This window comes from Hippocampus comes, unplaced genomic scaffold, assembly GCF_001891065.2.
Source record: "Hippocampus comes isolate QL1 unplaced genomic scaffold, H_comes_QL1_v1.1 scaffold67, whole genome shotgun sequence".
Classification (NCBI taxonomy): domain Eukaryota; kingdom Metazoa; phylum Chordata; class Actinopteri; order Syngnathiformes; family Syngnathidae; genus Hippocampus; species Hippocampus comes.
Window position 1 is genome coordinate 361,038 of NW_017805221.1, and position 13,155 is coordinate 374,192.

The window sequence follows — 13,155 nt, forward strand, 5'->3', positions numbered from 1 at the left end:
AAAAAAAAAAAAATCAATGCAAAAGACAGAATATACAATCCGAGCGTGAAAAAACCCCACCGCGGCCTTTTCCGGAAAGGAACTCGAACGCCTCCCTCGGGGCCTCGCGGTCAGACGGACGGCAACGGCGGCGGTCATGCGGAGAGCTTGCTCTTGTCCTGCGCGCCGGCCGAGGGGTCCTGCAGGCAGCTCCTTCGCACCACGGGCAGCGGGTGGGCCTCCGTGTTGAACACCCAGTCCTCGGGGGGGAGGAGGTCGTCGTCCGAGAACAGCAGGTACAGATACCTGAAAGCAAAAGCTTTCTGGATGACCAGATCTTATTTCAATTCATATGGTGGCACCTCGAGTGAGGCATTTCGTTTGTCCCGTGACTGCTCCAATCGCTGCTCTCTCAAATCAACTTTGAAATGAATGGGACCGCCTCGACAACGAAAAATAGCCCTCGACCGTCCTGCCCCGTACGTGGTGAACAATAAAAAGCTTATGGATGACATCAAGTGGTGAAAATGAAGAACAAAGGACATTTTCACTGTTATGGGTTACGCCCCCCCCGCAAACTGGAATATGCCGACCTTTTTTCAACTTACTTGAGCGTCTCCGAGAGGAAGAAGCTCTGCTGCATGTTGTCGTGGCTGTCGGTCAAGGTGTAAACATCGCGGATCCCCGAGAAGCCCGACTCCACCCGGCAGTGCCGCTCCAGCGCCTGAAAATGCCACAAGCACCGACATCTCCATTTTTGGGGATGTTGTGACTTTTGTCTTGAAAACACATGAGGTGACAGTACATTTCTTGTCGTAGTACTTATTTTCTTTTGTAGATCAATTCCAACTTAAAACGTTTCCCTTATTCGGAGTACCATGAGACAGAATTGCAAGTTGACGTGATTTCTCAAAATACATATTACAGGGTGGCACTTTGCCACACGGCGGGCGCAGAGGTGCCGGGTTCGCGTCCGGGCTCCGGTTTGTTTATTATTGGGGGGAAAAAAGACAACTTTTATTTTTCTCAGGGTCGGGAGGCCATCTCGATTGTCAACATGAACCATTTTGTTTCCAGGCGTGTGTTGTGTGTTGTTGTGTGTTTTTACCTCCACGGCCTCCCATCCCCACTCCCTGTACTTGGGGTCATGGGTGAGCCTCCACATGTACATGTAGCTCTCGATGACCTCGGGTCTGAGGATGTAGTATCTGTCGCTCAGCCGGGTCGCCGTGGCTTCGGCGCCGCTGTCGAAGCGGAAGGCTTCGGGTCCCAGTTTGGTGGCTGGGGAAACAACAACAACAAAAAATGGCATTTGCGCAATTCATTCGGCCATTTCAATGAGCGGCGCTTTGCTTTCACACAGAAAATAGCATTTCATTTAACGCTAACCATAAACCCCGTCAAATTTTGCTGACTTGAAATACAGCCAAACACTCAAAAATTGTCCTTAAGTGTGAGCGTGAGCACGGATGGCTGTTCGTCTGTGCGTGCGTTGCGAGGAGCTTGCAACCAGTTCAGGGTGTCCCCTGCCTCCTGCCCCAAGACAGCTGGGAAAGGCAAAAGTCCAATGAGGCGAGCAGTGAGACCGCACTTTGCGGCCGGTCTTGTAATTCACCGCAGAGATCGCCGCAATTCAGGAAAACCGAGTTGCCGGTCCTCGCATGTTTTCGGTTTCGATTTTTGCGTCGAAGACAAGACCGAATTTCCCAGGCGGACGTGAACGGCGGCACGGCGCGGGTTGCCTCAGCTCAGTCTTACCCGAGCGATCGTAGCTCTCGTGGCAGGTGCGGGTGACCTCGGCGGCCAGGTCGAGGTAGTGCCGCCGCTTGTCGGGCGCGCCCTCGTCGGCGCCGATGCCGATCATGCCCCCGGAGAAGCAGGCCAGGTGGCCCATCTTGTGGTCCAGGATGCCCCCCCGCCACTCGGCCATGTAGGTCAGGCCGCCGGGCGACTTCTGCACCAGGTTGCTTTCGATGGCCTGCCGGAGAACGCAAGCACACTTAGCTAGCTCGTGGCATCGACACCACCGACCGTCCTCGTCTTACCACTCCAGACAAAATCCGCACCCACGGTGGCACGTATTTGCATTTATTTAGTTTGACGTTTTGGTATTAGTTTTTGTCTGGGGTGAAAAAGGCACCTTTTTGTTGAGCTTTTTTGAAAGAGAAGAAGACTATGAACAAATTAAACTTTTTTTTTCTTTTTATGTTTTCGAGGTAAAAGTCATGTTTCCCAAAAAATCAATCAAAATAAATTTGATCTTTCAGAGAAGAAAAAGTGCATTCATCAATTGTTTCCGTATTTTCAATAAAACGTCCCATTTTTCAGAAAAGTGTTGTGATTAGAAAACTGCACAAAATGATCATAATTGAGATGAAAAAGAAGCTGTATTATTCTCAAGAAAACTACCATCGTAAAAAAAAAAAAAAAAAGTAAAAAAGTATTTTTTTTGTCTGGAAAAAAATACTGACATGACCAAATGCTAAGTGAAATCATCATGGGGGGGGTGCAAAAAAAAAATCTGGGGAGTGGGAGCGAACCAATTGGCATGCCTAATGCAATATACCCGCGTGTATAACCTGTGCGCAAACAGGTGCCAGGCAGCGCTCAGGAGCCTTTTTTCTTCTTGACATATGCCTGCGTGATGAAGCCGCCCATGAGGGGGGGCCTGATCTGATGGAAGGGAGGATTTGCTTCCTTTCATCTGACCCCCAGTCACGCTAGTGGCTTATTAACCGAGACTGGTCACGCTGCCGGGAAACGATCACACACGGGTGGGGGGGCTTTTTAATTGCACAGCACCTCCAGAGCATTGTAGTACATGTTCTTGGCGTCCTCGTCCATCTTGTCCGACATCAGGTACGACTTGATGAGGTACTCGTAGAAACTGTCTCCCAGCCCACCGATGGACACGTGATCTGGGAGGAACAGTAAGGAAGGAGGTCACTTCTGCATACGGACATATAAAAAAAAACCCAAAAAAACGAATCTCCAGAAGTGACCAAAATGACGCTAAAATAGCCGCTTCACGTCAAAAAAAAAAACAAAAAAAAAAAACGGTCACGCCCTTTGGTGACATCACACACATACAAAAAATAAAAAGAAAGTAAAAACTTTTCTTGTCAAGCTAATTCTCCATACGCAAATGTTGTTTGCGGACTGGAGCGACGTTCCGTTTGTAAAGGCGACGCCTCGCCGAGGCCTCAACACTGTCCATCAAATGCTGCGCTTATGAACGTGCGGCATCAAAGCGGCGGCTGCAGAGCTGCTGCCGCTCTTGCCTTATTGAAATGATAATGAATTCAATTACTTTGGCAAATTGGATCCCTTCCGATTTAGCCGAAAAGGCGTGAAAATGATCACGCTGGCGAGGGGGGGGGGTGAAAAAGCAGTTATTCCACATGAATACAGCGGCTAATTGTTGCTAGTTGTCGGCGTTATCTCGCTCAAAAGCAGCGAGTGTGCGAGTGCGTGTGTGCGCGCGCGTGTGTGTGTTTGTCAAGGACAAACACAGCGAGCAGCGCTGGGAGAACAGCGTGTGGGAGTCGCATGCACGCCCCCGCCAAAATATCCGATTCCGCGATGAATTTCAATGCGGACTCAGAGAGACGCTCGAGAAGAATGGCAGGAAACGGCCACCACATTAGGGACACCTGCAGTTCTGCGAAGACCGCATTCGGAGAGTTGGACTTGTGATGTCACCACGCAAGTGAGGACAAGCATGATAAGGAAATGCAATTGTCAGAAACCAGGACAGGTGTTACTCATGAAAAGATGCCTCCAAAGAGACACACACACACACACACACACACACCCACACACACACCCACACACTTGATTGTATATGTTTTTGTTGCGATGCCACCACCGAACTAGAAGGTGCGCCGACGACGGTACAGGCAGAGTGACGTAAACGTACGTTGGACCCAGTTTCCGCTGACCGGGCTGAGGAAGTTGGGGTACAGGCCTTGAGGCTTCTCAATCTTATTCAGCAGCTTGCGGATGTTCATCACCTGCACACGTCATCGAAACAAACCATCAACCACTCGAGATTCCAAAGTTGCCGCCATCAACGCGGACCACACAAAGAATCACAGCAATTTCATTTTCAAACCCAGCGCAGCGAAATGGGACCGTCGGGCGCAAAGCACAAATCTTCTTCTTGACTCCGCGGAGCATCGGCGGCTCCTGCGGCTGGAACGGCCCGTCCAATGACGCGGAAGACCCGGCGGGGTCTCGGATGAACGGGTCGTACCTTCTCGGTGTAGACGGGGTCGCCGGAGAGCTCGCTGAGGTGGACAAACTCCAAGTGCAGGGTCCCGAACTCGGCCAGGATGCTGCTCCCGGCCGACGCCCAGCCCCAGCTCCAACTGCCGCCGCTGCAACACCGCGCAAAACGCACACAGACTGAGCAGCCGCGTATTTTCCACACTAAAAGGCGCACTGGATTATGAGGCGCACCCTCAATGAATTTTTCTTGTATTTGACGCAGCGCATTACAAGACGCAATCGACAATGCATCCACTCGATGAAGCTACGCTCAAGGAAATGCCAACAGAACGATCAGATGTCAGTCAAACTTCTTGAAGAAAGCAGCGACACGGTTCGCTTCACCAACAGCAAGTTATAAGATTGACTCGTTAACTCTCTTGCCGCTGCTCTATTTCCGTGTTCGACTGCGTCATCCGTCACCTTCAATTTGAACTCTGCGTTGTCAGCACGTCTCGAGCAAGGAGGGGGCCAAATTTTACCGTGATGACCATACACAAGGCGAGAAAGAAAATGGAAGGCTTTTAGGTGCGCCTTTTAGTGCGGAAAATACGGTATTGATTTTTTTTTTTTCGGCGACGCCGGGCTACGTTCATGCCTCGGAACCGATGAGCGGTTCAACTCAACTCAAGTGTATTTCAAGAGCACTTGAAAACAAGGTGCTGGACACGGAGCAAAACGAATTCAAACAGGTCGAACAATCAATGACGAACAAAGGCAAGAGAAAGCGCAAAAAAAGTGTCAAGCTAAACATCAAGTCTCATGTCTCAAGCCAAAGAATAAAACGGAGTGTGAAAGATGGGCAGTGAGGGGGCTTGCGGGAGTTCATTCCAAAGAGAGGACTTTGTTGCCGCAATCATCCCCCGTTTGTGCTTTCCAAACAAAAGCAAAACCCAAAAACACGCCGTCACTCAACATATCTCGTTAGCCCCAAGGCCAAAACTAAGGTTGGGAGGAGCGATCAGCAGATTTTCTTCGTTTGCTTGGCATGCTGCTCCCTCTGGATCTGCTCTTGAACAAAAAGTGAAATCCAAGTGACGGCAAACGCTCACCTCCCCAGGTTGATGACTCCCCGCGGGATCCCCGTCGGCGTGTTGAACGCCGGGAGCAACTTTGCGCCCAACTCCAGCACTTTGGTCTTGAACAGCTGCGACGGGAACACGGCAGGCAGGGACAAACGCAAAAGAAAAAAGCCACTTAGAGACGTGCCGCAGCAGGCATCCTGCGATCCTTTTTCGACACCCGCTTGAGTTTACGCATCACGACCCAAAGTGGCGTTGACGCCGAACCCAACAAACTTGTCACGTGAGGACGCTGTCCCGTGAATAGAGCATTTTTTTTTTGTCCCCCTCTCACTCTCCCTCCTCTCGGCCAGGCTCTTGGCAGCCAAACGAATGGCTCATCAATCGCCAAATTGTGCGTTGAGTGTCCGGGAAGCAAAAGAGGGTCGAGTCAGGTGTGAGATTGATGCGCAGCGATTGGAAGCGAGTGGAGCAAAGTGAAGCCTCACTGGCAAAGCGATGGTTGGGGGATCCAATGGCAGAGGGGGGGGGCAGGGGGTCGGTCAAGGTGACAACAGCGAGGGGGCAAAAAAAAAAATCGGCTCCAAATGACACTCAATTGTCGTGGTATTCACGAGAGGCTGCAACTGCTGACGCATTGGAGAGGAGAACCTTGGCTTATCTGGATACATTTTTCAAAACGTCCACCCCCCGCACACACAGATATTTACAGACACACACTGAGTACTCACAAAGGGTCGGGGGAGATTTGGCTTTTGGGTGATATTTCAGGACGAGCAGGAAATGCATTCATTCCTTGACAGGCCAACTTCACGTGACCTTCGAAGCGTTTCAACGCCTTGAAGACGTCCAACTGTTCAATGTTTCAGCACTTTTTCAGATGAGATCACTGTAGCCTCAACTTTGGACATTTTCCATACATTTCACCCGCGAGCCAAATATCCCTCACTTTTTGTGAGTCGTGTTTGTGATTGCAAGTTGACGAGATTTCTCAAAATATTGACTTCTAAAATTACAGGGCGGCACAGCGGTCGACTGATTCACACGTGCGCCCCACAGTGCAGAATTCGATTCCAGGCCCCGGCCTCCCTGTGTGGAGTTTGCATGTTCTGCCCATGCCTGCGTGGCTTTTCTCCGGGTACTACTGGTTCATTAACTTCTGCACGGTAGGTGAACCGAGCACTCCAATTTGTCCCCGGGTGTGATGTGGTGAGCGCAAATGCTTGTTCATCGATGTGTGTTGCCTGCGATGGGCTGGCGAGCCGTTCAGGGTGTCCTTCGCTGACTGCCCGAAGACAGCTTTGTAACCTTTGTGGCAAAGCGGTTTGGACAATGGATGGACATTCAGGGTGTTTGTCGACAAAAATGATTGCGCGACAAACGCCGGCAGATGCACGCAAAAGGTCGAGGCGTAATCGGTGGAGGTACAAACCACATCCGGCGTGTCTAAAAATAGCACAAGGCCCTCAGCGGTGGTCGTTTGCTCGTTTGGAGATGACACGGTTAATCACAGGCGAGCGGCCCTGGGACGGCATCTGCTCGCCCATTTATTCCGCTGCGCTAAATTAAAGGCCGCGCTCGGGAAGGGCGCCGTGGGCCTCGTTCGCCATCCCGGAAGTTAATTAAACTCCCGCCACCCCCCCACCATTCGTCCCCCTGCGATGAAGAGCCATCGTCATCATCCTCCCCACTGCACACGCATCCTGGACTTTTGTTTGCCCGCCTGACAAGATGCGACACCTGACGGGACGCCGCGGCCGATGGGCTGCTGCCAGACCGCCGCGCCGTGGGACGCGAAGGGCTTTTTCCATCAGAGACGGAGCCACCACCCGGGGAAGGAAGAACAAACATTGTGCGGGAGCGGCGGAGGGACATTGGCGAGAAAGCAGATTCGGGCTGACACTTCTGCTTAGCTGCGTAAAAAAAAAAAAAAAAAAAACTGCCCTGTCTACCTTCCCTTGCCTCCTGCACATGTGGTGGTGGTGGTGGGGGGGGGGGTTGGTGTAGAACGAACACAAGAAAGGCCTCGGACCAGCACGGCCCCTGAAAGACGATTTCACTGTTGGTTGTTATCAAGAAAAAGGAACCATGTTGCTTTCTTGCTGAAGTGCAGCAACACCGACAAAAAAGGAATAAAAACAATCTCATTTTTAAATGTTCTTGAATCATCAGGTGGAAAGAGAACATGACTGCTGGTATAATTTGATTGTTTTTTTTTTTTTTGTAAAGGAAGAATCTCAAATTTTCAGGATCTCTCACAAATATGTTTGACGAGAGTCGAAAGAAATTTTGTACTTTTTTTTAAAGGATCTTTGTAAAAAAAAAAAAAAAATGCAGGAGCTGTGTGTATTCAAAAAAAAAACAGAATCTCGGTGTAAATCATCACTTGTGCAGTTTCTCTGTGTAAAATCAAATTAAAAATTAACGAAAAGTTTCAGGAAACAAAAAGAAAAAACATACGACACATCAAGCAAAACAACATAAGTCAAAAAGTAAAATATACACAAGTAAATAGAAATAGTGAATAGACGCAAATAGAAACAGCTCTCAAATCAAACAAATGAGAACCTGCCCTGCAGCAATTGTCACGTGACAACTGGCTGCCTTGTGCGCCGCGTGCGGGTGCAAATTGGTGTGCGGCATGTGACTTCAAGCCCGTGCGCTCCAAAATACCTTTCCATTTCAAAAGAGAGAGGATGACATTTAAAGCCTTGTCTGATGTCTGTGGCTGAATTGGGGGGGCACAGATAAATAATTTCAATTCCGACGAGCTGCCGCTCCCCCCCTCCCCATCGGTTGCTATCTGTCGTCAACAGGCTCGCCAAGCTCCTCATATCCGCCTTTCTTCAAGAACAAGCTCCAAACGGATTGAAGTCAGCCCAAAGGCAGAAGCAGGGAAAAGCGTTTGCACAATTAGGAAAAGCATTTGCCGCGACAACTGTGATGCGACGCTTGATTAATAGTTGAGAGATCTTGGTCAACTTGAAATTGGCCAAACCTTTGGTTTTTTTTTTTTCTTCACCCTATTCATTGATGAATCGAGAAAAATGGTGTATTAATCGATTCCACGATAGGAGACCGAGATGAAATGAGTGACTCATCTGAGCAAATAAGACATGGAAAAAGAATTAAAGAAATGAAAAGAGCAGAGTTCTTGATTAGATTTCAATTCTATTTATGAATTTATGAATCTCACACACACACATTGCCGGTGGTGACGTGAAATTCGGTCTGCTCATGAACTTCTCGCGTCAGCCGCCTGAGCATCATGCTTTGAACCCCCCTCGACGCAGTTCGTTCGAGAGTCTGGCCCAACCAGCTCCGAGTTTCAAGCACTAGAGCGAGAGCTCCAGCCAATACCGCCGGTGGAAAGAATCGGTGCTAAGCTGGGCACTGGCCCGGAAACCCGCACTAGCACGAGCGGCCCATTAGCAACCCGCCACACGGCTCGAGTCGAATGTCAGGGACCGTTTCAAATGGCGTTGGCCAGTCACCCCATCAACGGCGTCATCTTTCGCAAGATCGCGACACACACAGTTGTGGCTTTGCGTCTTGTGTGGGGTTTTTTTCGCGCCCCTGTGAAGCCATCGGAGTACTCACGCCACGACTCCATGACTGAGAAGCAACACCGCAATGGCTTTGCACACAATGGAAGCGCTCCTTGAGAGCAAGCCTGAATTTTGATCGGTCAGCTCTGTGCCGCAAACAAATCCCGGCCGACCTGGAGGAGACTTTCAGTGTTCAGTGAGTGAAGCGTCTCGAAGGAAAAGAAGCAGATGGCGCTGGCTCACGCCTTCCACCAGAGGTGTGAGTAACACTCCCGCACCAACCGACATGACCATGTCATCCGAGCCTCTGATTGGTCCCTGACCTGGAGTTGCGCACTGTTGCCATGGCTCCCAAACGGGAAGCGGTGCGAAGCCGGCCCGTCTGTCATTGGGCCGGGCCATTCCGCTCATTTTCTCAGCGGGAGAGGTCGAGGCGACATTCCCCCGCTCTCGCACAGCCGAGCTGGGCCGCAAAGAGGATTGTTGTTCACGGCGGGCTGGACGTGCCTCATCGATTTCAAGGCGCAAAAACAAAGTGCGAGCGTGGCTTTGGAGACGCCCCCTACAAAAGTTTCAGAACGTGGAAAACCCCAAATTTGGAATGTTCCTAAAAATGTGCTCAAATTGCAACTTTTTCTGGAACTTCCAATTTCCCAGTCCGATCGACCCGTGATCGTACGTGAACGCACGCAGCCGCGCACGCGGCGATGAGCAACAGCAACTAACAGCTCCGAACATGAACGAAACTGAAAAATAAAACCGATCCAAGAGTTTGTGAGTTTGCGAAAAGCAAATCACCGATGAGCTTCGTCAAGACCCGACGAGGAGGTGCGGGACGCACTTTTGCAGCGTCTTCAGTGCAGACGCTATCATACGTCGATGTACTCTTTTAAAATACATCTCTCGGCCCTCCAGATTGCCATTCTTTGCCAGAACCATCAGTTGATTGCGGCCGATATACTGGGCACCCCTGCTCTACGGTACACCCATTCAATACCTTCTGCCCTTACCAGGACAGAACGGAGTCTATAAACTCATTGGACCGGAGGACGCCCCCCCAGATCTACCGTTAAGTATCAAGACTTGTTTTGTTTTGTTTTTGTTTTTTTTTGTCCACGTCTACAGAAAGCCTGAGCAACCTGCTTCGCCGCGGTTGTGGCGGTCGGTACGGCCTGCGTAGCCACTGAGGTGTTGCCTGAACACAGCCAGGCTGGTCAGGGCATTCGTCTCGGCACCGGAGAGAACTCTGACCGGAGGCCACTAGCCTGAGGTCATTCCTTGCGAAAAGACCGAGCCGCTGAGGGTCCCCCACCCCTCCCACCCCCGCATCGGCACCGGTAGAAATATCGAGCCGCTGGCATCAGAGGCAACGGGGCCTAGCCATGAATCGTTTGGACACTTTTCGAGGCAAGAGGAGCGGCAGTAAGATGCGCGGCTTTTCCGAAGCGACGAGGCGCAATATTTCGACAAGCTCGTGCCTAACGGCGTCTTGATAATCGCAGGGAAGCCTCGACGGACGGGGGAAGGGAGGCCCGAGGGGTCCTCCGAAGGGATCCTCGGCCTCACCTCAAATGTCAGCGCTCGTGGAGATCGCACGGGCCTTGACTCCTTTTTGATGAGAATTTGACCGAGCTGCTCGCCGAGACGGAAAAAGGAAGCTCGCGCATCAGAGTCACCGCCGACTGGTTGGAGAGCGCGAGCCGCGACCCGAGGGGGGAAAAAAAAACGTTCGATTCCCATTAAACACAATCTCAGGCATGCAATGTTGTGCTCTGTGATGTCAAGAGCCCAACCGCTCACGATTCCTCGAACACGGTTCCAAAAAAAAAAAAAAGAGATTTTTTTGAAATGCGACCAGTGACCGAAGGGCAAACCGTCGCATTCCCATGAAACTCACTCACAGAGTTGTGCTGCGGAACATGACGACTTCAGCATCTGGCTCAGAGTTTATTTTGGGGATGTCGACATTCGCCGGTGGCGAACAGGAGGAAATGAAACGCGGCTCGGGCGTGTGCATCCAATTCCACGGCGATGGAAGATTTAAGGCGTCAATTCCAAGACTTTTGATGAGCCGCCATCTGTTTTCTCAGCGCTCAGAGACTTTCGGGACGGTGGCGGCAGAACGCAAAGGCTCAAGGCAGACAAACATGAGTGACATCGCTGTCATCTCGGACGTCCAACCCATTTCTCACATTTGTCAGTGCGCTGCAATGGATTTGATATCCAAACCGCGTGCTGGTGGGAAAATCAGAATCGGAAGGTTGCATTGACATTGCGGATCTTCAAGACAAGTTTGGTTCTGATGCTGCCAAATGAAACAAACAGAGTACTGCCAAACAGAGAGCGTCAACGTGTGATTGCAAATAAATAAGAAAAGCTTTTTGTGGAGGGTCATTTTTGGTGTTGAGAAAAAAAAATATATCAAACATGCTCGTTAAACATGTCAAAACATAAAGATCGATTTCTGCATCGCCGAAAAGCGCTGCGCAACAAAAACACGCGTTGTATTTGGAATACTTTTCCTTCAAAATAAAAATCTCTGCAAATTTCGCAGCAAAACAACACAAAGGAATTGTGTTGTAACCTTCCAACACAAAGCAGGACCAAATTGGATCATTCTTGACCCAGTAGTTTTAAGAGTGGGTGACAACCTGTAGTGTTAAGTTGCAATAACACCAGTCCCCACCAGATGGCAGACACGGCTTAGATTACTCTTCATACTGCCCTATACTATGCTCAATTAAAGTTTTTTTTTTTTTGCCAACACCAAAACAATGAGGGTAGTGCATGGTGTCCAAAGTTTGAAGATTTTTGATTTGAAAAATTGACAGTAAAAAAAAGAAAGTAGTGAAAAATCTTCAAACTTTGGACAAACTTTTGAAAAATTTGAAAAATTGACAGTAAAAAAAAGAAAGTAGTGTGGATAAGTCATGAAAAAGCCTCAATGAGATCTTGCCAAGTCAAATGTTTCTGTGCCAATGGCAACCAAGTCAAATCAAGTGTGTTTGCTCATTTCTTGCTCTTTTTCCCGAGGTTCTTGTTTTTTTTCAGTCGGGTTGCTATGTGACTGCAACGTTTCAGGCCAACTCCTAAATTTGGGTGTCATTCGACCAGGCTGTCGGTAGAATGACATCAGGTCCAGCCCACGTGCCGCTTCCTTGCTTGATTCCAGCTTTGGAGGAGACAAATCATTGTTCATCAAGCCATGAAATCCATCATCAAGGGCTTCACTTGTGTTCTCCCGCGTTAAGACTGGAGGCCACGAAACGCACGTTGGCAGCCCAGAAAAAAGTCATTTCCAGGTCCAAATTTGCCAGCGCGCTTGCCAGTCGCTCGCTTTGGCCGGCCTGCCAAAAAGGCATTTTCCCCTCATGTTTGTCTGACAAGAAACAGAGAAAATCCAAAATGTTTTCCAACTCCCATCTCCGGGTCGGGTTAATGCGATCGGTGCAATCGCGGAGCCGAAAACAAAGTGAGATGGAGTTCTTTAGGGCGGGAAATGAGCTCTGATTAGGTTGCACTCGGGTGAGCGAGCAGTGATTGTGCAACCACAGCTTGAGCAGAAGACAAAAAGTTTCATGACGGCGACGGTGACCGGATGAGAGGTCGGCATGCGTTCAATCACGAGCTGCCATGGAACGCCACGCTCTGCGGATTTGGCCTGAATGAAACACTTTGCGGGACGGAGGAGGAAAACAGCTGGCAAAATCAACCGGAGGGGAGGCGGGGAGGCCGTCGGAATCGGTCGTTGGAGAGCGGACGTGTTCCGGAACGTCACGGCTCCTGGGACGCAATTACAGGTTGATGACCTCATCAGAGTCACATTTTGTTTACATATCCGAGGAGCAGGTAGTAAACACCCGTTGTTTCTCTTCTCACAGGAAGCGACTCTCCCGAATGGCTCCGCAGAGAATTTGGAAGAACTCCAAGGAAGAGATCATCATGTCAGCGAAGGCTTTCTTTTCTTCGTCCTCTGACAAACACGGCGGTCATTCCATTCAGTTTATGGTCACAAGCGTTCCGCTGAGTGAAGAAAGCCTCCTCTTGTGCCCCGTAAATGTGAGACATTCAGAATTAAAAGCAGCGACCATCAGGCCCCCGCAGGCGCTTTTTCATGATTGTCAAACTTTGAAGGCCACTTTTAGATGGCGCTGGGAAAAAACATTTCACAAATGAGCACAAATCTGTTTGGCTAAAGTGCTTCTGTCTGGGGCTCACTTTGGGTGAAAAACAAAAAAAAAAGTCACTTGGAACTCAAATGGATGAGTTCCAATTGGTTTCGAGAGTTTCTCACGCTGCTTTTTTGTCTCTACCATTCCAAGATTACTCAGTGATTT

The 13,155-nt window shown here is 49.8% G+C and overlaps 1 protein-coding gene across 1 annotated transcript in view; it reads right to left on the reverse strand.

Moving 5' to 3' along the window:
* Positions 1-6: 6 nt before the first annotated feature.
* The window catches only part of LOC109515390 (mannosyl-oligosaccharide 1,2-alpha-mannosidase IA), a 68,446-nt gene continuing 55,297 nt past the window's right edge, over positions 7-13,155 (reverse strand). Inside the window, exons 5-12 of the mRNA XM_019869153.1 lie at positions 5,301-5,395; positions 4,235-4,358; positions 3,899-3,992; positions 2,782-2,897; positions 1,738-1,957; positions 1,088-1,260; positions 588-703; positions 7-285 (exon numbers count right to left, since the gene is read on the reverse strand). Of these exons, the coding sequence (XP_019724712.1) occupies positions 135-285; positions 588-703; positions 1,088-1,260; positions 1,738-1,957; positions 2,782-2,897; positions 3,899-3,992; positions 4,235-4,358; positions 5,301-5,395 (1,089 nt within the window). The 3' untranslated portion in view covers positions 7-134. The remainder of the gene's footprint in view (positions 286-587; positions 704-1,087; positions 1,261-1,737; positions 1,958-2,781; positions 2,898-3,898; positions 3,993-4,234; positions 4,359-5,300; positions 5,396-13,155) is intronic.